The sequence below is a fragment of the Dreissena polymorpha genome, chromosome 6 (assembly GCF_020536995.1).
Source record: "Dreissena polymorpha isolate Duluth1 chromosome 6, UMN_Dpol_1.0, whole genome shotgun sequence".
In the NCBI taxonomy this organism is placed as follows: domain Eukaryota; kingdom Metazoa; phylum Mollusca; class Bivalvia; order Myida; family Dreissenidae; genus Dreissena; species Dreissena polymorpha.
This window is the reverse complement of record NC_068360.1, coordinates 16207435-16231508: the sequence shown is the minus strand read 5'-3', so window position 1 is coordinate 16231508 and position 24074 is coordinate 16207435. Positions and strand designations below refer to the sequence as shown.

Sequence of the window (24074 nt, the reverse complement as noted above, 5' to 3'; positions counted from 1 at the left end):
GCGTGGTTGCTTTGGCAGCAAAATAAAACAAAGTGACAACTGTAGAGCCGGTAGGGGACATATATTGCTTGGCAATAGTATTGTTTTAATTATTTTGTAGGATAAATAGAATACTATGTAAGTGTGAGTGTGTACTTACATTATCCCATTCGTATCAGAAAGGCTTACAAGGCTCGGCAAGCCTTGCCATGTAAACCTCCATCTGGTAGTTAAACGGTAATTAAGTTGATTGTCTTTTATTTTATTTTTGTAATGCCATTATATTGATACTGATCATGCATCCACCTTTCCAGGGCGGTAAGGCTAGTTGTATTTGTCTTGTTATGTGCCTTGCCTTGTGATTATGTTATGTGCCTCACACGTTTGCAATGGGATCCTTGTCATGAACAAAAGACCGCATTATGCAATAAGGTTTCTCTCCTGTTGAATTTTTTCCTGATAATTCTGAAGTGGAAATTTTCAAATTAATATGCTCGTGCAGTTGAAGCTTCACTTCATGTGAATTTTGTGCCCTGGTAATTCTTCTGAAGGCGTTTATGATGTTTCATATTTCATATTCACGAACGGTGTAATCCCCATGACGAGATTCTGCATTAATCCCTTCCGAGGTTCTCTCCTTTTTTAATAAGCGGTCCATCAGTTTTCTCGAAATCAATATCGGAGAACATATTTCCACAATTCATCGCCACGATGGGCCTGTTACTTGATGTATTATTTTTCTTGAAATTCCCTACCCTCTAATAATCTGTTTGGAAGAATCAGACATTGCAAGTGGAACCAATTTATTTCTATTATTAGAAGACGTCGCTTTATTTTGCGGCACGCAAACAGAGTCTTGGCTTCAAGATTTCTGCAACGTTTGCCTGTTGCGAACTAAATTGACAGAATTCCCCACAGTTTACATAAGTAAGGCTTTTGATCAAACGCATCACGCAAATAAATGAATGCCCTGCAACAAGTAAAGACGAGAAGAATTGTAATATCTTTTTAAAAAATGTTTATTTAAAGCGGAATGTATACTAATACAATTCAGCAGTTAAATGAATAAGATTAAAGTGTTGGGGTTAAAGATCACGGATATAGTTTTTAATAATTGTGTAACGGGTTCCATGTGCAGATTTTAAACCACTACTTGATTTATTTTCTTCGGAGATTTGTTCTCCACAAATATTTTCAAGAGCCAATGTAAACAAAATCAATTTAAAATGCTGTATTTCGAGCATATTAATCCATGCATATGTTATAACTCATCAAGAAGACAAGACCAACTTTGCAACATTTATGAGGACAAATTCTTTCAAAATAGTTAATAAACCGATGATAAACTGTCAATTTATTTATTCATAGAAAGGGAGATGAAATATTCGAAAATGTAATTTTATTAATTATTCATGAAAAGTTTGACTGTGACAGAAGGTCATGAACTATGTGTGGTTTCTAACCTCTTTAGGAAAGATGACTGCTAAATCAACTGATCATTAATTGATGTAAATCATGCCTTATGGAAGCATACATGTTAATATTTTTACTTTGATATTCTATATGAAACATCGGACAATCCGTGTTGAACAGACAATAGCATTAATTAAGGCACAAAACCCAAACCACCATACTAATCAAACATTATTCGGTTCAGTTATAAGTGCATATGAAATATAACGTTAAAATAATTTAAAAAGGAATTTTTTTCCATGCGTGTTATTAATCGGTGATTAAACCAATCTTCTTGCTGGGTCATTAACCCCTTACTAATACGCATACTCGATTGAAATGCTCACATTCATAAATGAATTAAATAAATATAGACTTATCGTATTTGTATTTTTAAGCCAGACTTACCATATGTATTTGTTTATTCGAAATCTGAAATCACTCCCGAAAACGTGTGTCTTGAGACCGTGAATGGCTGTCACATGAACATGGTATTTAATCAAAACATTCGAGAGACCTTCTGGTAACTATATGGTGACAATTAGGAAAAACGCTGCCAGTTCGGGAAATACTTGATCGTGAACTTCTAGCAATTCTAACAATAGTATGTTTCATATTGCATATTTTGCGAAGTAGCACTCGATTAAAATACGATCACCCTTGTGATTGTCTAGCATTTGATCCGACGCTTATATATTTGATCACTTTAATGTTTTCGTTTTAAGATATCATTATATTTTTTAATCTACAGCAAATAAACGCTTATCTAGAAGGATGTTCATACCCATTCGCAAAGTTTCAACAAATGTTATTTGATCATTCACAATTTTGCAAAATGAATATATTTATGTATATAAAATGTTGTGCTTGCTAAATATTCAATCACAAAATTATGAGATTGCATGCTAGACCTGGTTTTCCAAATGAACCCCGCATATACATAATATCAAGGAAATTTACTAGACATTGTATGATGTATTCTGTCTAGAATTCGCATACAATATCTGCATTTATAAATCATAATATCCATGGGGGAATGGGACAGTATTGATTTACAGTATTTTTGCATATAAATAAAGTTCTACGAGCAAACACTACTGGTAATTGCATGCGACGGACCAGTCATGTCTATTGTTGTATGTCGTTAAAATGTGATTTACGGCGCGTTCACTAAATGTGTTTTATGCACCAGTCCCAGTGTAGCCATTAGTGGGTCGTGTGGCGTCAATAATTTACAGGCTTCATTTTATTGGGTTAAATAGAAGGGCAATATGAGCTGCGGGAATACGATTTCGTATGCGTAGACGCGGATCTAAAGTTAGGAATTCATTGGAAGTAAACATGAAGTTGTATAAACTTCAAACAAACAAAAAATCGGTTTATATTAAGGCCGATATATAAAACCTTATTAACAATATGTTTGACGGCATGACGTAATATATATTTCAAGGATTGACTTAATTATTACAAAGCGATATTATTCAATTGTAAAGAAAAAAGCACGTAACAATAAAACACTACAAAGGCAAAGATGCAAACGTTTTCACAAATTAGTCAGACACAAATCATTAACATGAGAAAGTTTATGTAGAGCGCATGTGCATTCCAAGTTCCCAGAGCAATGTAGATATCTTTATTAAAATGAAAGGTACTTCGTGTTTGTAGCTTCTGTCAGCCAAGAAATGATTTATCTGTGGGCAATATTATACATATGTACAATCAATAAACAAAAACAAAAACACAAACGTTCGCTGTTGTATGGCGTTAACACAATATGAGTCAGTATGCCAATTTAAAAACATCACACAACGAACAAAAAGCTCAACATCAGAATGAGTAACAAATCTGATTGTTGATAATTTCATTAACCCACAGGGTTGAAGAAAAGATGGTAAAACTCCTGCAAATTAATCATAAGTATGTTTATCCATGTATTTGTAGAAACTAAAATGTTGTGTATAAATTGCAATGATATTTTTAAAATCGTCATCAATATAGCCAGTGCAACCATCATTGTAGAGAGACCATTACAAAGTTGTTTTGTTTCACTTACATCTTAAAAAGTCGATGTATAGATCGGCCTAACCGTTTTCCGTAAACTATATTTTATATTTTATTAGACACAAATCATTTCCCGCTTGTATAAGGACCCCAACCACAGAAATCGTGCAAATTTCATCACAACATAATCCTCGTCATGCGAAAATGGATATTATGCCATTTGTTGCCAGCGTAGCATCATACAAGCCTGTGCTAATGTCTACACATATGCAGGGCACAGCTACTGCTATTAAAAGCAATCGATAAGAAACGTAAAATGTTCCGTTCTTAGCGGACCCTAGTTAACGTAAATTATCAGCTATCATTAAACATGCACGAATAAAATTTCTATTTATGGAAACGTTAATATGATTTTCAAACTATCAGTGGTCATGGGCCCATAAACACAAACTTGTTGGTTTCGCTGGTTGCATTAAACTGTTACATTCTTAGATTGGACCGCCTAACTGTGCATATGTGTCGCTAAAGATGGAGTATATAAACAAGTTTAATTTTACAACTGTATTTGTTACTAAACTCAATAATTATTTTAACGTATATTTTACTAGAGCTTATGCAAATATAATAGTGTCATTGTTATGCGATAAATATATTATCTCTCTATATGTCTATTCTATACGGATTTCAATATATTGTATAGACGAGGACAATGATTCATTGTGATGAATGATTCGTGAAATGTTTTAAATCAACATGTATCTCCAATTGTGATTGTTGTATCATATACTCGTATTTCTGAACGCCATAGTGCGGCTGTTAAATAATACAATACAACTGAAACATTAAATAGTAATGGCAGCTGTTTCCATACAAGTAATTAATACATTGAACGCAACTCGTTAAAAAGCCCATTAGCTATTGTTCTGTACTTGATAATATTTCTAACATTACTAGTACTCACTACAACTACTACTACTACTACTACTACTACTACTACTACTACTACTACTACTACTACTACTACTATACTACTACTACTACATTACTACTTCTTACTACTACTACTACTACTACTATACTACTACTACTACTACTACTACTACTACTACTATACTACTACTACTACTACTACTAGCTACTAACTACTACTACTACGATACTACTACTACTACTACTACTACTACTACTACTACTACTACTACTACTACTACCATACTACTACTACTAATACGAAATAATAAATAATAATAATAATAATAATAATAATAATAATAATAATAATAATATAATATATAATGATAATAATGAATAATATTTATTATTATTATTATTATTATTATTTTATTTCTTTATATTGTTTATATATATAATAATAATGATAATAACTAGAAATGACGCGGCAGAGACCGACGCGGTATCCCACGCCGCATGTTTGACACAGGAAGCCCCAGGGTTGGTAATGGGGCCATGCATAGTTGAGATTGACCGTATTGTCATAAGAGAAGTTCAGTATCCATTAGAAGTAAATCGGTTGTAGAAATGAAGAAGTTATAGTAACAGGCAATTTTGGGTGGGTGTGGCCTATGTGGGCGGGGCGCCCCAGGGTTGATGATGGGGCCATGCAAAGTTTAGATTGACCGTATTGTGATAAGAGAAGTTCAGTATCAATTAAAAGTGAATCGGTGTAGAAATGAAGAAATTATAGTAAAAGGCAATTTTGGGTGGGTGTGGTCTATGTGGGCGGGGCGCACAGGATTGGTAATGGAGCCATGCATAGTTGAGATTGACCGTATGGTCATAAGAGAAGTTCAGTATCAATTAGAAGTGGATTGGTGTAGAAAATCTCTGACCCGGCCCCAACCCAACCCCAATAACTTTTGGCCCAAGGGTCAAATCAAAATTCCAAATAGTGCAGGGTCGCACATTTGCTCATAGCTAACATATGTGTAAGGTTCAAGGTTCTTGTGCTTATAGTGTAGGAGCAGATGGTGGCCAGGACGGACGGAAGACGGAGATAACCACAATATCCCCACTTTTTCTCCGAAATAGTGGGGATAATAATAATAATACAGCTGCTGCTGCTTCTTCTAGTTGTAGTAGACAAAACTAATGTTAAATTTGTTCTACAATACTACTACAGGACAAAGATGTTTTTATTGCGTGTCTCCTAGGACTCTTGCTCCTAGCTTTTACCGATGGGCACCATGACCGAGTATTTATAAGATTAACTCTGTCATTATCAATATCTTTACCGTTAATTATGCGGTTATATACCAACCCATATTTCCTTAGGTGAAAGTGACATTTATAGTTCAGTAAACTCTTAAATGATGCAATAATTATTGTGTTAAACCAAATTGTTATGAACACTGAAAGCAATAAACTCAGACGTAAATAAGTATTGTTTTATTGCTTTACCAGTCTAATTTGTGTATACTTACTTATGCTGATCACTATATTATATACATACTTCTCACTTTCAAACCTGTTATTGCAAAATTAAAAGTACTTGAATGCTCAAACATGTTTGGTAAAAATAAACTGTTGTTTGTTTCTGAAAATACATATAATATTCTGATTATAACATGCCATCATTCCAATCGCTTTTGTTAAGTCCTAGAATGTATGCATATAAAATGTATTGAAATTAGTTTCAATTGCTAGTAGTAGTAGTAGTAGTAGAAGTAGTAGTAGTAGTAGTAGTAGTAGTAGTAGAAGTAGTAGTAGTAGTAGTAGTAGTAGTAGTAGTAGTAGTAGTAGTAGTAGTAGTAGTAGTAGTAGTAGTAGTAGTAGTAGTAGTAGTAGTAGTAGTAGTAGTAGTAGTAGTAGTAGTAGTAGTAGTAGTAGTAGTAGAGAAGTAGTAGTAGTAGTAGTAGTAGTAGTAGTAGAAGTAGTAGTGGTAGTAGTAGTAGTAGTAGTAGTAGTAGTAGTAGTAGTAGTAGTAGTAGTAGTAAGTAGTAGTAGTAGTAGTAGTAGTAGTAGTAGTAATTGTAGTAGTAGTAGTAGTAGTAGTAGAAGAACTTATAATGTAGTAGCAGTAGCAGTAGCAGTAGTAGAAGTAATAGTAGTATTCGTGTCATATAGATTTTAATTCGTCGACAAAAAACGATAAAACCTTAAGCATAACTTTTCATTTCAATTGATATAAAAATCTATTTAAATAAGCTCAGATTGCGTCAAAATAGTGTGTGTGTTTCTTGTGTTTGCTTTCTTAAATACAAAATGCCAAACACGTTTCACGATTCGGCAATCTGCTAGTAAGCCTTATATCAGGTACGTGTGAGTGGTTATGTAAATATCAATACTCACTTATAGTGGCATTTCAAAACATATCATTTATTTTTGTAAAGTACACCTCTTATATTATAATTTATTTTATACAATACTTAAATTCGCCATATTGCGCAGTAAATATCAAACTGAAGCAGCTGCTATCGATTTGAATAACAGTTTGTGCTTTCTGGTTTCAACGGCGGTATGAGAAACGTCCCGAAGCAGACAACAAACATAAGATCACTGGATGTTCATTCTTGACCGACGTCTGCGGTAATGCGGTATTGAATGCCAGAAAATGCTGAGAAGTAATTATGACAAGAAATATCGATAGCATCAGACATGCTATTCAAAAGTCAACAAAGATAGTGTCCAGATGTCGGGCAAATACACATTGTCATTATGTGTCTCTATAGAGCTAAAGAAGTTCGCAAATCGATAGGAAAAATATCACCCTACGAATAAAATGTATTAGAATAGATGCTTCTAGTTGTATAAGTGCTTTCTGACAACCTACCGGTCACGCAACGTGTTAAATACATTCCGTGGTATAGGCTTTACAGTTCTCACATGTAACATCTTACAATTGGTTATAATGAGAAATTAATGGCCACCATCATTATCTTTTGCGTGTGGGAGCTTCTTTTGAAAATGCCGTCTTCTTACCAACGTATAACATACTTTAAATTGATAGCTGATTTTACGCAAATACGTCTCTACAACATACAATTCAAATACTTGGCGATATAAAACATCCAAATTTGCGTCTGAGGAATAACATATTTATACATATGTATTCATATAATGGAAATCAAATTATTCAATACTGTAAATGTGTGGTTATTTATGATTTTTGAGGATTTGTATTTGGATTTTACGCTTTCTTATTGGCGGCATGTGTGTTGTTGATTTTTATCAAACGTTAACCTGCATTAATCAAATACATTTCATTGATCGAATAAAGCAGACCATATCAATGTAATTCAAAGATCGATATCATAAAACGTATATAAGGTATTCGACATATCTCTTTAAACAATAGTAAAGTAGGATGTTTTTGTATGGACTTCTTGTTCGATCATTTTATTTTCTAATTAAATACATAAGCGCGTACGGTCGGACGTCTTGTTCGTCCTGATCTGCATTTATCCTATTGAGTTTTACCATATCATACTTTTTCTTGTATTACAAACATGTGCAATTTGTTACACAATATGGAGTCTTTTTACAGCTGTCACCGAGTTATCATGCGTAAATAAGATACGTCTGTGTACATTAACGTTATCAATATGATGGCTTGTATATACATGTATACAACACTTGGTCTGACTTCGCTTTATGAACTCTGCAATCTAAAACCGTTGTTATTCCGGTGTATAAACGATTTGTACGTCGAAAGCATATAGCATGTTTTGAAACAAGGGACATGTGTTACATGGAATAAATTTGTTCGCCTATATATTAAGTGGCAGAACAAAATGACTTTTAAATACGTTTATACGTACTAGGCTTCTCAGTTAATCTGGGTCAACAGTTGTCATTTGAATAAATAACAACTACAATCATATGAAAACTTACTCCCGTTATCATTATAGCATTATGACTCAAATATAAATTATATAAAATAAACATTCATAAGTGCACTTAAATGATAAGATGCGGGGGCTTAATAATTATGAAAAAATACAATTTAGAATTATAGTTTAAAATCTCTAACGTTACAGTAAATTTATAAATGTAAAAAATGTCAAAAATAAACATGCATATCTTTCTTGAATTAATTATGATGTATGGTCGCATGTAGTACAGGCGTATTTCCGGGTACGCTTTCATATATTCTATGCATTATTTTTATAAGTTGTCTACGGATTCCTCTGAGAAATGTGTGCAATATCGTCATCCGATTTGTTCGAGTAAAAAAAGTATTGAAAAAGAAAAGCAGTTCATGTATTTCAACTAAGCTAAAGCAATAATGATTATTTACGAAATATACTTTTTTATATATAATCATAACTATACACGTAAGTAGACACAAACGGGAAATACAAAGGAAACTATGGTTGACATACCAGTCTCCTAACATAAAGAAAACAAATTAATATTGTCGACTGTTTGCCTCACATAACGTATTACAAAGTGATGATTTGTCAATGTAAAATGAAGAAACAAATTAGATTCATAATGCTATCTTAATGGCTAGTTATACAGAAGGAAATATAGATCTGTCTGTCAATTAATTATTTCCATACTCCTTCACATAAGTGCACGTGTTGCTTATTGTACTTTTGTTGACACCTTGACTTGGAAGGAATAGAACTATTTTGTCTGTTTCAAAGACGTCTTAATAAAAGCACTTTCCAAACTTTCAAATATATGAGCCTTGTTCTGAGAAAACTGGGCGTAATGAATGTGCGTAAAGTGTCATCCCAGATTAGCCTGTGCAGTTCGCACAGGCTAATCAGGGACGACACTTTCCGCCTTAACTTGATTTTCGATAAGGAAGGACTTCCTTGAGACTAACAATACCATAAAAACGGAAAGTGTCGTCCCTGATTTGCCTCTGCGGACTGCACAGGCTAATTTGGGACGACACTTTACGCTCATGCATTAAGCCCAGTTTTGTCAGAACGCGACTCATATATATATCTGATACTGGGATTTCGATCCAAATGGCTGCACGTCAAGGTTGAAACTTGACAGACTGTAAAGCCCGACATGTTAAAAATGAACAACATGTTTTAAAGTAGAACATATCAAAATTACAACATTCAAGAACTTGAAAAAGCAGATGAGAGAGCCGCCGTAAACTGACAACGTTCTGAGTCGCGTCATAAGAAAATGGGTCGAAAGCCATATTCTTCCAGCGTAGCTTAAATGGGCTTTTTCACGTTTTGGTAAATTGACAAAATTAAAAAAAAAGTTGTTTCAAATTCGCAAAGTTTCGTTTTAGTTATGATATTTGTGAGGAAACAGTAATACTGAACATTAACCATGCTCTTAAATATCAATTGTATGCATCTTTTGACGATTTAAAACCCTGAAAACTATAAAGCGTTGCAACACGAAACGATTGAATAATTTGGAGAGTTGTGTTGTTGTCGTTATATTTTGTGAAACTACGAGGATTGCTTATATAAATTATAAAATACATCACTTATTGCACGAGCACGGATAGCCGATTGGTCTAACTGGTAGACTTTTACTCCAGGACTCCGGGGTCAGTGGTTCGTGCCCAGTTGAGGTTACTTTTTTCCTTTTTTAAATTGTATTCTTGTTTGCTTTTTAATGGAGCTTTATAGATCTAATGTTTAAATTTATCAATATAAAGCATTTAATGACACACTTTAATAAAGGCTAAAATCTGTGAAAAGCCCCTTTAAGCCCAGCGTGCAAATCCGCGCAGTATGGCATTTGATATGAGAACCATATACGCAGGATTCGACTCCTAAACCAATATGTAAAGACATTTTTCACTTGTCTTCTTGTAGTGAAAAGTAATCTGTCTATGTTGTACGCAAATGAATTAACACCTAAGAGCTTTATATTTATATGAGAACTAAATCTCAATGATCAAAAAATGGGATATTAATGTTATTAACTTATAATTATGTTTTGCGTATTGAATAATCGAAGTGTTCCTTTTAATGAGCGCAGTGGGCAGATTGAAAATCTTAGATCATTTTAATTGCAAATTTCTGTTTTGATTTACGCACCAAATTGGTTTGTACTAATTCATACATGTAATAATAGTAGCACTTTACTTTTTGTTGCGCATTAATTTGGAAGCAATCTTTGAAAAACTGGACCAAATTGAAAATGTTATCCTGATTTCAACACATTTTTGCATTGCACAAATTCGGAAGTGTAATTATTAAACACTTAAGTTGTTTGGCGCATTCAGTGGAAGTAATATTTACAAAAATATCATATATAACATTTCACCATGCTTGTTGCAAAAGAGAGCTATATTTGGATGAGGTACCTTTTTATGCAAATGTTATGTAATTCAACAAATTACAATTATTATTCCAGAAGCTATTCAAAAATTACAAGTGTAGTGAGTAACTAGATCTATTCTGATAATGCATAAAATACATGTTTCTAAGTACATGTATCGAAAATCATTAAGATTATTGAAAACGCACTATACAATTTCTCAAAACATACATATAGAATTTCCTGAATGTTTTTGCAATAAATTAACGAAAATTTAACTGAAAGTGCATGATCAACACCACGACGTTTCATTGAGAGTACTATATATACATATGAGTCGTGTTCTGAGAAAACTGGGCATAATGCATGTGTATAAAGGGTCGTCCCAGATTATCCTGTGCAGTCCGCATAGGCTAATCAGGGACGACACTTCCGCCTAAACATGATTTTCGGTAAGGAGAGACTCTCTTGAAACTAAAAATACCATAAAAGCGGAAAGTGTCGTCCCTGATTAGCCTGTGCAGACTGCACATGCTAATCTGGGACGACACTTTACGCATATGCATTTTGACCAGTTTTTCAGAACACGACACATATGTGGAATATACAGTCCAAACTTAGATCAATTAACATGAGTTGAAACAAACGTTAGAATACAGAATCTTCCAGGATAGTTCTCTTCTTAGTCTAGACATCGACCAGTGTAACCGAAAGACGGCGAATTAAACGGCTTATGTTGAATATTCCCTTGGGCTATCCTCGCAGTAGTATTTTTACTGATATTTACCGGTTATAGAATACCATGCCAAGTAATACCAGTTATTCAATATTTGGTCAGACATTTGGACAGACGAACCTAAGTTTTATTTACATAAGGGTATGTGTAGAAAACAGCAATGTCATGTGGGTTGCACTATTTAAATGTTTGTTTTCTGGGAAGGATAGAACAAGGTCGATGATTCCATAAATACACAAGATGATGCGTCCACCGTTAATACATTTAGTTGATATTATTTTAGACCAAACGGAACTTTTTTAATTTAGCATTCTAATGTCGCATGATAACTTAGTATGTACTTAATACTAGTTTCTTTCTACTACAAAATATTTTTATCACACAATTCAAACGAAAGGCAGATTTTGTTATCAACACCAAACCGAGAAGGTTATGATCGCTATTCACCTGTATTATAAAAGCAATTCTGACATAGAAATAAAAATCGGTTATCGTCAAAGTTGATAGGTGTAAGGCTTTCACTATTAGTGACACATAACTGTCAGATCTACTTAACCATGGCCGGGCTTCGGTTAAATGCAGACTCTTGTAATCCACGCCTCCAAACAATGTATACTTTTAGTAGCATTATATAGTAATATGAAAGAATTTAATATATATATTTAATATATATTTGGGTAGACGAATCTGAAGTGTTATTGGCAGTCCAATGAATAAATAAAACACAATTGGAAATGGCTGTTCGAAGTTAACATTTCAAAAAACAAAAAAACAGACATACGATGCAGGCTTTTAAGTTCTTTCTGCGTTCTTTATCCGTTCCTCATTAAAATCAACTATTTTTATATGCGTTTAAGCGAATTTATTGCGTGTCTAGTATATGAAAAATAAATTTGTTTGCATTACGAACAGTTACTATTTAGCCAAAAGCACTTTTCATCAACTCCGTCGTGTATAAATTATACTAGACATTGAGGAAACGTTTAAAAATGACTATTCGTGGCAACACAACAATCGTTTATAACAAAGATCACTTCGTGCAGAACTTCCATATGATAAATCTTGATGTCTAGACTTATTCAATCTATATTTAACCTAAACGACACCGAAATACGTTGATCTGAACTGCTTCTATTAAATACGCACGAGGGCATACCACGTTGCAGCATTTATTCAACTGATATGTACTAGTGTTGTCATAAAAGCTCAATATAAGACAATTTATTCTATATTTGGGCAGAACAAACACCAGTTGTATTGACAGGCCCATATTTATAGAAAAACCAATCTTGCGTCACTACAGATATTCAAATACACAACAGTTTGGGAACGGCAGGATAACGTCAATGGTTCAAGAAATAAAAAAAACGAAAATGTTATGTGTGTATTTACATGTTTTATCTCACTTGTTACCCAAAGGGACTTAAAGTTTATGCATGCGTCGAATTGTATTTCGAAATTTATTTTTTTATCACACATTTCACATGTTACAATTGCCGATGTGTGTTTCATTACCCAAAGAGAAAATTAATTCAGTAACGTGAAGTGTAAAATAAACTTTAGTTGACATAATTGACAATTTGATAATTAAAGGTTACAAAGGTAGAATATTTTCGAATAGTCAGGCAGCTTTGTCCAGACGTATCAGGTCTAGCGCAGGAAAAAAGGAAAGACAGAACACTTAACGGCTTCTACTAAATACGCACTTAGGTTATTGGCGCTGCACCATTACTCTAACGGATGTATACTTGTAATGGCACAATAGATCAAAATAAGACATTTTTTCTATATTTGGAAAAAGGAATCTTCAGTTTTATTGACAATCACATATTTATAGAAAAAGCAATCAAACGTCGCGATGAATAATCAAACACGCAACACGTTGGGAATGACAGACAAACGTCAAGTAATCCAAAAATATCCTATGCGAAATTGTGAGTTGTTAATAAGTACAGTGCAATTCGTATTGCTGACGACAGGGATTTGTCTTATTTCTATGCAAAAAGTGATGACGCTTGTTTCACTAATAATTTGAAAATAAAAATAATATAGCATTCTCCAAAAGTGAGAAAATCATACATGTGTGTAATTTTAAATCAATAACCCAATTATGCTTATATATGTTACATGATCTTATTATAAACGACATTCACGTCTATGTATGTATGATTTTTTAACGACAAAATTTTGTATATTCAGCACAGATTCTTCAAAAAGCTGTCTTTTTGGTCATTATACAATAGTATTTGGGTATTTGGGTGACAGTTTTGCATCATAACGGATTGTTTAAAGTAAAAAATTATTTTATATGTCCGAAAGACTTTTTTGTAGTTTTCAAAATAGTTAAAATTAACACTATTGTTGGAGTTCTACACTTTATATTATGTTAAGGATACTATGTATGGGTAATCATCAGAGAACGATAAGAATTCAATGAACCACGCTGTACGTGCGATTTTTCAGCTAGACGAAGTATATTGAACCGTATTTTCAGGGTCAAAAGAAAAGGCTTAAATTGGTATCCGTAGTAAAATAAATATTTATATTCAAATATGTTACATTAAGTAAAGTTTATTCCCATTTAAGATATTATAGGTTCCAACTGTTCTACAAAAACAACGCTTACGCGCAAACGGCGCTGTACAAAACACTATTCTTGAATTTTAAAAATCGAAATGCTGTTATGTTTGTGAGAATTAGTATTGAGAGTATCGATTATTTAATACATATGAGTCGGTGCAAATGTATTGTAATGTATAGAGTCTTTCATTTATACAATATATAACACGTGATACAGATGCAGCTTAAATGTTCTGTACTTTACACATAATTACAAAACGAGATATGTCTCTTTTGTAGCAAATTTCGTCTTTATATATTACGATTGACAAACACAATATTGGTGCAGTGTCATACATTTTACGTATAATTATGTGATGAAATTTGTTTAACCATAACAACCATAAAATTTTACAATAATTATTGTAGCTTATGTCTACCAAAATTGTACGATGTATACTTTCATGACGTTAGTTATAATATGATAAAAATATTTTGATTTTACACAAGACCATGTTGTTAATAAAAAACTTCTTAAAATGATGAGGTTTGAAAATTCTGGAACATATTCGTTAGTGAACGTTCGCGCCTAATTTATAGTTTTTCTCGATTTACACCAACGGCGTCAGGCAATTGCGTGAATATAAACTTCACGATTTATGAATAAACAGTCATTATAATTTGACCGACTTGATGCGGCGTTTTTGTATATTGACCCGTAAAATGTAAAGTACTTTTTAAAAGAATCTTCGTCTGATTTTTAAGCACAAGTATATATAAGTAATCATATCCACGGTCATGAAGGTCATATAACTTTAAATCAAGCGAACGATTCTTCACGTTCAGAATTTTGAACAATTTTTACGACCTCTATTATACTTTGTCCCTTCAATAATAAAAATAACATGCAATGCGTTGCCCTACCTTGAAAGTCCTTGCGGGCCGCACTGATGCAGGACACGATGTTGGATATGTGACCCAGCACGGTTGCGAACAAAAGTAATCCGAACACCATTTCAAATATTGTAAACACGTAATCACCGTTCGTTTTGGGTCTCGGTAAATTCCCAACGGTTGTAAGGGTAAGAGTGCTCCAGTAGAGGGCGTGCAGGTATTGCCTCATGACGTCACCGTTGTCTTTCGGAAATTCCCACGTTGTCGAAGATTTACCCAACCTGTTCGCGATAATGTAGTACAGACAGGCGTTCCAGTGAAACAGTGCCAGAAGGTAATGCATGAGTGTGGTCGTCCGTATAACATTTGGGTAATTTGTGTGCCGCTCGGTACGATCTAGGAACATCCAAAACCGGTAGACTTTGACTAATCTTGAACAACGTAAAATTGAGCAAAATCCTATAGACAAATATAAGAAATCTAATGGCAATAAACATAGACAATCAACATAGAAATTGGTTGTATTCATGTAATGTAAACGCAATTTAGTGGCGTCTGTCTGTAAAACACCGTCTTCGAGGTATCCCGTGCGGAAATGAAAAGCGATATCAAGAATGTATATGAAGTCAGCCAAATAGTCAAGCGTGAACCATATGGAAATATTGTGTGAGCTTATTTCCTGGAACGCAAAACGGTAGATTATCACCCAGAAATTGTATATGAATGCGATACTGACGACCGAAGACCACCAGTAGCTAAGGCGACCGGAAGGGTCGAATACAAACGTCCAGTTACAGCCATCGGACTCGGAGACGGTTGTGGCGTTATCAAACCGGGTATCAGAACGGATGCTCTTCTTCCCAAACCTCGTGGCGATATCTTTTCGGCGCTGTTTACGTACCTCCTTAGACGCGACGGTTTCGTTTGAGCGAACCTTTTTCATAAGATTAAAATGGTCGTCCCGAGAAGGCTTCCTTGAGGTCCGGACACGTACCAGTTCAAAGATGCTCTGTCGGGAGGTCGTTCGAGATCTGTATGACTTTGGGTCAGTGTATCGGTTTGAGTTTATGGGAGACGACAGCGTCGTCCGCGAACTTAAACGCTCGCCTATCAGTTTAGTTTTGTCGTTTGGTGAGGAGGCGACGCTTAGGACTGAACCGGGAAGCGTTTTGGGTCCATTAAGCTCCGTGTCCGTCTTCTCGCTTTGAACATCCGGATTCTCATGACACTCTTTTTCAATGCCCTCCTCGTCTGAGTGACTCTCGTCACTTGCGCTACCATGGCCTTCTTCCGGCTTCTCGTCGATTACGGAAATTTCATCAATATCTTCATCAGTGTTATCACCGTTAACATCGCTCGGTCGGTACTCAATGGAGTCCGACTCAGCGATGCGGTTGTCGCACGGGGTGTACCTGACTGAGAGACCCGAATCAGTAACCCGCGCTTTTCCCACACTACTGGACATGGTACTGCATCGTTAAAGTCGGCTTATCCAGTGGCGTTCAACCGAAACACGTTGTAGTTTATTGGGTTTGTATTAGTTAGTTTCGATATTGACAATAAAACGACACTTACGCACATTATTCAATGTAAACACAAACCATAACCAACTTATGAAAGTATCATCTACGGAAAAATCATACCCCATCCATTTTTACACGGTACGAAATCCAGTTACGTTTTGAGAGGATTCCTTTTTGGTGGACCAATTATTATGCACATAACTTTATGATATATATATAAATATCCGCGGCTGTACTTGGAAAACGCGAATAATTACCAGACGGTATGGTCCTCTACTTGTGTAACTCTTGACTGCTTTAATCCACCCACTCCGTCACCATTATCACATCGACTGTCAACGCTCACCAGCTTGCTCTGACCAGCTGTTGCTCGGATGATGTCTCCAAGTGGTATTTACACGCCGTCGTAGGGCATCAATAATATTATTTACAATCACATCCCGGCAGTGAGTAGTTCTGGTGTAGTTGTATCTCCGATTGCTGTAGCGTTATCTGGTTTTTAACAGCACATATGCCGGCACGTACAGACATTAACAACTAGATATTTAATATCTTAAATAACGAGGACATCGATTGGCTTAAGTTTAAAAGCTATAATTGTAACTATCAATCGCAAAGCTTCTGCCATGTTACATTCATTTGCTTTCAAAAGGATTTTATAATATCTCCACTACAAGCGCGTTTCAAAATGAATATATGTGTAGTTTTCTCAATTTGTTACAAACATCTTAACACTCAGCCTCCCACATTCTTCCATTCCAATTAAGCATGTTCTTTTCACGGCAAAGCACCAATTATGGGTGACGAATCAATGATTATGAAGTACGCGTGCGAATATTTTTTTTTTTAATTAATCCGTAAGTCCTTAGTTTTCTTTACCAGGATCCTTTTAGAACACACGCACATTTAACAATGCCCGTAACGGCAGTCAACTCTAAAAAGCACCACGCGAATGTTTTTAAAGTCCAATATTTTTTATCGCGTTGCCGGCTGTATTATCGTCTGACACGGAAAAACATTTTGTAGCAGCCATTTTAAGAGAAAAATATTTTGTTAGGTTCATTTTTTCAGACTATGGCCTACGCATGCAGTTGTAAGCCTCTGTCATTTAAAATTGTGTGTACATGTTCATGTTTATAGCTCAAACCTGCAACTCGAAACATTTCTACGAACATGCCTATTGAAATTCATGGTTATTTAATCGTCCGTGTGTTAATTATAGAGTTCAGTTAATACCCATATTTCCACATAAAATTAAAAACACAAAATAAGTTCACGCACTTGAATTTGGTTGGTAAATATTTAAAGAGCATTTTTGCGACAATTGTGTGAACCACACAGCCTGTAATAAGCGCTTTCGAAGAACGTTAGTCTATCTGACAAGACGTTGCGTTAAATTCGGTACAACTAAAGCCAAATATTGGGTTTGTAAGAGACAGTTATTAAGGATTGGAGATCGCAACTTGTAGCCAAAAACAGAGGCGTCATCGATTTTTTCCTATTAATGACAAATCGTACAGCCTTTGTCTGTAAATACAGGGGCGAGTGCATGCTGATATTGGCATTTCTGATTTCGAATATTTGTACTTGGCAGGTTGCTTATTCGGTTTGCCTTCAGGTTATGTCGGTACAGCAAAATTCAGCCACATTAATTGAATGAACCGTTTAATCTACATTTTCAATTTACTTAATGCACTAAAGTAGCAAATACTTTTATATTTCAATAAGAACAAATACTTTTAATTTCAGTGACGATTTGAACAGATAATTTGCTAATAATATCTAAGTCAATGAACAGATAAGTTTTTATTAGGGATGGCAAAATTATTCGAATATTCGATTGAATGGTCAGCATTCGAATAATAAAAATAATATTCGCATTTTTTTTTCAAACGTAGTTTCACCAATATTTAATGACCTGCGAACCGCTTACTAAAAAGCAACCGAAATCACCCGGGAGGAACATGTTTGACGTGACGTTCTTCGTGTCAAACTGATAACGCGGCCCGTATCAGTGTTGATTGCGCAATGCAATATACACGCTCTAAGAAAGGCCCCGACTGTTGTTTGCCAATGGGGTGCCAATTAACGGTTTCAATTGACTGGCGAATAATAATTAAGTTTTGTTTTTTGAACAGAACAGAACAACTCTTTATTTTCACCCAAGTATACAAGGTATACAATAAGGGCAACATGAAAAAAAAACAGGTTTTAACAATATTATCCGGTTCAAGTTGATCAGTTATAGCATGCATAATGTAAACATATAATACAATACTATAATACACGATAAAAAGGGAAACTATTAAATGGAGTGTTCAACACATACTATAGTTCGTTGGGAGGGGGGGAGTGGACATGTCTTTACATGTATATATACAATAGTTATATATCGAGATGATGAATCAGGCAGGCAATGATGAAAACAGAAAATGGGAAGTCTTTTTTAAGTATTGGGCTTTATAAGTAGATTTAATTCAATGTCAATCACTAGTAGTCGTAGTAAGGTGTAACCTGAGTTTATTTTTCGAGAGAGAGAGAACAGTCCACAGTTGCGATATTTGAATAATATTACACTATATATAATAAACAATTAACATGCACAGAGCAATGCAGTGCAACACAGATTTTATACTGTATATTGTCAGGAGGCATATTAACAAAATAACATTTGCTGTGAGTAGCAATTAACACCGACATTTATGGATAGCTTTCATTTTATTTACATTAGCTATATTTATTATGTACATTTTTATCCGATGTTGGCAAACATACAGTTTGATTCTAAGAAAAAAGGATAACTTAAATACAGCCGCACAAACATAAACACAGTATGTACAGCCATTAAAATGTGTGAATTACTCAAATCGCGCAATACAATATACTTACTATAAGAAAGGGCCCGAACTGTTGTTTGTCAATTAGGTACCAATTTAGGGCTTCAATTTACTGGCGAATAATAATTTAGTTTTTGTGATCACAGTTTGAACAGACATTTAAATATGTGAATTACTCAAAAGTAACAGATGATATAATTAAACAATCATAAAGGAATCATAATTCAAATCTGAAAATGCCACCAGTCCTTTCTGCAGTATGGAATACTTTACATGGTCTGTGGATAAGAAGACCGCAACGTGTGTAAACTTAGTTTTACATATGCGCGGTCTGCTACAAATCTGTGGAATCATTAAAAAATAAAATTCTATGACACGATGTTTTTCATTCTATTTGTGCCCGATCACAGTATCGGTCATAGTATTAGTCGACAGCGATACAATTATTCGATAGCAACGTTAATAAACAGTATCGTATTTAGCAAACGGATATAACTTACAAACCAATGGAAATTAACACATAACAAGGTAAAATCAATCCAGCCGTTTTATACGAATATTCGAATATTCGATTGAATGAATTTGCGAAAATTCGAATATCGATATTGGTATTCGATGCCATCCCTAGTTAAAATAATGTAAAATTAAAATACCTGGTGTGTTTTGACTTGTTTTACAGAATATTTCAATACATTTCGTCAAGTTTAATTAAAATTGCCTGTTGTTGTAAGAATAATAGATTAATAGATAATTTATTATACAACTATTTAGCTAAGTCATCAAACATTTCAACTTTTTCCTTAAATGTTAAGTGCGTCTGCTTTAATAGCATTAAAAGGTAATACAACCATGTTTTATTATTAGATTTAAAAAATAAAGTTTACGCAATAGGATTGCAATCTGCTCATGTCAAAACACATATCAAAGTTTGTCAGAATCATCACCCATATGATGTGACAACCTGTCGAATGCATAATTATGCGCATCGAACTGAAGTATTTCATTATTGCTTCCAACGGAGGATATTGCTATTTGACCTGCGGGTTAAACTGGCACCAAAGGGACATAATTGAGATCTTATCTTGAATCGACAATTGTGTTTACAAGTTCGCCTTAGGTGGTTGATTGAATAAGTGAGTAGATAATATTGAATTGATAAAATATTCATTACGGTGAATGATGCCTGTGCTAATTTATCGCGTTAGAATAAGCTGGTAATAATAAGAAGTGTCTGTGAGATGAATATGTCCATATTTTGAAGCCTTAGAAAACTCCTTTTAAAAATTAAAATTCGTAGTTATTTACGTCTTCAAAACGTGTTTATCTGCTTTATAAGTATGTGACATCTTTAAATAACTATAAATATATATAAATAAAAATAATAAATACATAATATATATATATATATGTATTTATATATATATATATTATATATATATATATATATATATATATATATATATATTATATATATATATATTATGTATTTATTTATTTGTATTTATATATTTGTATATATATATATGTTATTTATGTATTTATTTATATATATATATTCTTGAGCAATTATTATGTATTCATCTAATTAGATAAGTGAGCCGAGTCATGCGAAATAGGGTCTTACGACATGTGCGATAATCGTAGCTTAAGACCGTGCTGTACATACGCACAGTCTGGTCAGTAGCTAACCCGTCCGCAAGATTTCGCGGTCTCAATATCGGACTGCGTATCTCCTTCAAAGATTGCGCGGATTCGTAGGCTGGTATTGATCTCCGCTAGCCGCATGGAATATAAGACCCTTTTTCCCACGACGCGGCATATAGGTTGTTGCTGGTAACACAAAGTAACTGAATTCATAAATATCTGTAAACCGCAGTCTCGTATTATTTCGTCCTCTACGATTTTTATAGTTCGCCAGTCTGTGAGCTTATTCAAAAATTCAAGTAGGAAAAGACGCTTTTAAAGTAAACCTACTGAAATAGTGTACAGTAATATAAAAAATGTTGAACAAAATTATTTACAATCTAGCGGTACTGATATTACTTTTTTAAACAACGGTAAGATCGTTTATTTTTCTCTTAAAAGATTTACTTTATTTACGTTATCCACGTTTACAGTAAATTGTCTTAATATTTTGGGTGTATTTCTGTATTTTAAATCATTGAAACAATGCCGATACAAACTAAGAGCGAATCAATGATTTAGCGTATGTGCATACCGTTCAAAGTCGTAATTTATAGATGATTGTACACGATACTTGGTGATATTCATAGATTAAAAACAAACAAAAAATGCACTAATAAGTTTAGAACTAAGGCACAGCTAAGAACATTAACGTTCTCAACGATTTAACCAATAAGTCGAAACATGTTGGTACCTTAACAAGTTTAACAGTTTCGTTATTAATAGGTCAATTAACAAATATGTGTCGATCCCAAGCGTGATTAACACTCTCGTGGTTAATTTCTAACGCACGAAAACTTCATGTAATTGATTATTGACCAATACATCACGCTACATCGAAAACCGTTTCTTAAATATAAATACGCCAAAAACAGCAGAAATGGATGATGCCAATTTAATTTGCGTCATACAGTAATCGATTCGGTTGCTAATACATCCACATTTTAAGGCTTCAATACAAGCAATCAGCGTCCCGTTTTTCTGTGTAGATAATAGATATGTTCCCTTCTTTTACAAAAATTCCATTGCCAATATGCCTAAGGCAATGACTGAAACTATGGTCAAATTTCAGTGGTACTAGATGAATGTGTTCATTGCGTATACTTATATTGAACATGTTTTCACGAGTATTGTATACATCGTATATATAAATTACATTACGATATAATGAACATCTTAATTGTTTTATTAGCCATAATAGTGTTAAACCCAGACCTTTAATGCGCGGCTTTAAGTAGCGCCGCGCCGCCATTTTCACGCACCGAATTGTCATATGCTTACAATACTCAATAGGTGTAATCGAGTCTAATCGAGTATTTGTATGGATTAAATAACATCAATTAATCAATTCGTACAATCTGTGCTGTATTTCAAGCAGGGTTTGCTTTCCTTCTTCGACACCCGTGGCAAATCGCCACTTTTCCTTAGACGTATGTCAATGACATCAATGTAATGTTTATGTAGTTCTCCCGAAATAATCAATTTATCCCAATCATTGTCTTTATATTACACAATTAACCACAAATACTTTTGTTAATACAAATAGCGATAGTATTCCAGTCGATCTTCTCTTTCGACATCAGACTTATCTATTTTATCGCGAATGTAGTCGGGCATACACGATTTTACAATGATATGCCTCAGCAAAAACGGCACATAACGCTAAAATTAAATACGGACATACTTTAATAAGTAGCGATTACGAAAAGGCGGGTTTTCATCAACGATGAACAATACGTTGTAGACACAAACATCAAATTTTCATTAGGCATTTACACAGTGCAGTTAAGTCAAGGAAAAAAGCTTTCAGTCTGCTTGCAAAGAAAAAACTAATTTTTCTAAATTTTCGTTCGACAATGGAAAAAGGTGCTATTTATATGTTAATGAATGCTGCTTGATATTCTACCGGTTCTATAAGTGAAAAGGAAGATATTGAAAGGTAAACGTATTAAATAATTTAATTAAACCCATGCATGAGTATAGTTGTTAAAATTTTAATCGATACTGCATAAAACACTACTTTAAATTTACGGTTACTTGTTGATATTTGTTTATTGTAAAATAGATTTCGGTAAAGTGATCTACACTACATATTGGAAATTCATGTTGGTCGTTTGTATAATTATTTTTATCGGCTCCATGGCTCAGTGGCAGAGCGCCTGTCTAGTAAACAGGAGATCGTGGGTTCGATCCCCACTGGAGCCTTTTAATATACACAAGTGTAGCTTCAAATCCTACTTCTGACAGATTTCTTTTTTAATTCGCATCAAGCCTTTTATCTCATGGATATTTACTTTGTTTTCTTAATCTAATCCGTATCTAACTCTTGAGCAAATCAAACTGATCCGTCAATATTCAGTTGTTCAAACTTGCAATTACATATTTGGATTTTTGAACTACAATATAAGGATAATACACGTTTTCGAGGGCATGATCATCTGCGGGTGCTCGAAAAATCCGTTCCTGCCCGAGTGCGCAGCACGAGGGCAGGAACGGATTTTGAGAGTGCCCGCAGATGATCATGTCCGAGAAAATGTGTATTTTTAATATTATTGCATAAACAAATCACACATACCAAAATAAATTAAAATAACATTGAAAACAATATGTCTTGTTCATTCGACATCGACAAAATAATTCGATTATTTCAATACAGTTCAAGGTTGTGTTTTACATATGCCTCACTCGGCCATCATCCGAAATGACGAGGCTTTACCTTCGGATAGGCAGTGTTCGATTTAAAATGTGTTTAAACAGTGGAGTTATGCAAAGTTGAAATGCAGCCGCGCAAAGTTAGAAATGAGGAATTATTTTGGAATTTACAGCAGGAACGTTGAAGGTACATAAACACTTACATTTACAGCATAGTCTTTTGAAAGTGTTGAGTAAGTAACCTCAACTCTATTGACGTTGCCAATACAATAAAGCTGTTGTCAAGAGAGTGCAGATGGTATAATTTGAAAAGTGGATTGAAATAGTCATTGCCATTATCATTGCATGCATGAGGAAACTGGTGCTTATTCAGTTCCCCATTTATGCTTGGAAAGTCGTCGAAGGCTGAAGAAGGGAAGTAACTGCGCGTGGACCAGATTATGGATATGAAAAACACATAACAGGGATTGAACGGCATGTGAATCACCTTGTTAATACACGATTTTTCCCGTTTAAGCCCTCCCTTTTCCAAGTTTCTGCACCCCGCCA

At 34.2% G+C, this 24074-nt stretch overlaps 1 protein-coding gene and 1 non-coding gene across 2 annotated transcripts in view; one reads left to right on the top strand and one right to left on the bottom strand.

Annotated features, from left to right (window-relative positions):
* Positions 1–16617, bottom strand: part of LOC127834339 (cyclic nucleotide-gated cation channel alpha-3-like) — an 82140-nt gene extending 65523 nt beyond the window's left edge. Inside the window, exon 1 of the mRNA XM_052360089.1 lies at positions 14861–16617. Coding sequence (XP_052216049.1) covers positions 14861–16295 — 1435 coding nt within the window. The 5' untranslated portion in view covers positions 16296–16617. The remainder of the gene's footprint in view (positions 1–14860) is intronic.
* A 6389-nt stretch (positions 16618–23006) lies between these two features.
* Trnat-agu (transfer RNA threonine (anticodon AGU)) lies at positions 23007–23078 on the top strand. The gene has a single exon. It is a non-coding gene; the product is annotated as a tRNA-Thr (tRNA).
* Positions 23079–24074: the final 996 nt, after the last annotated feature.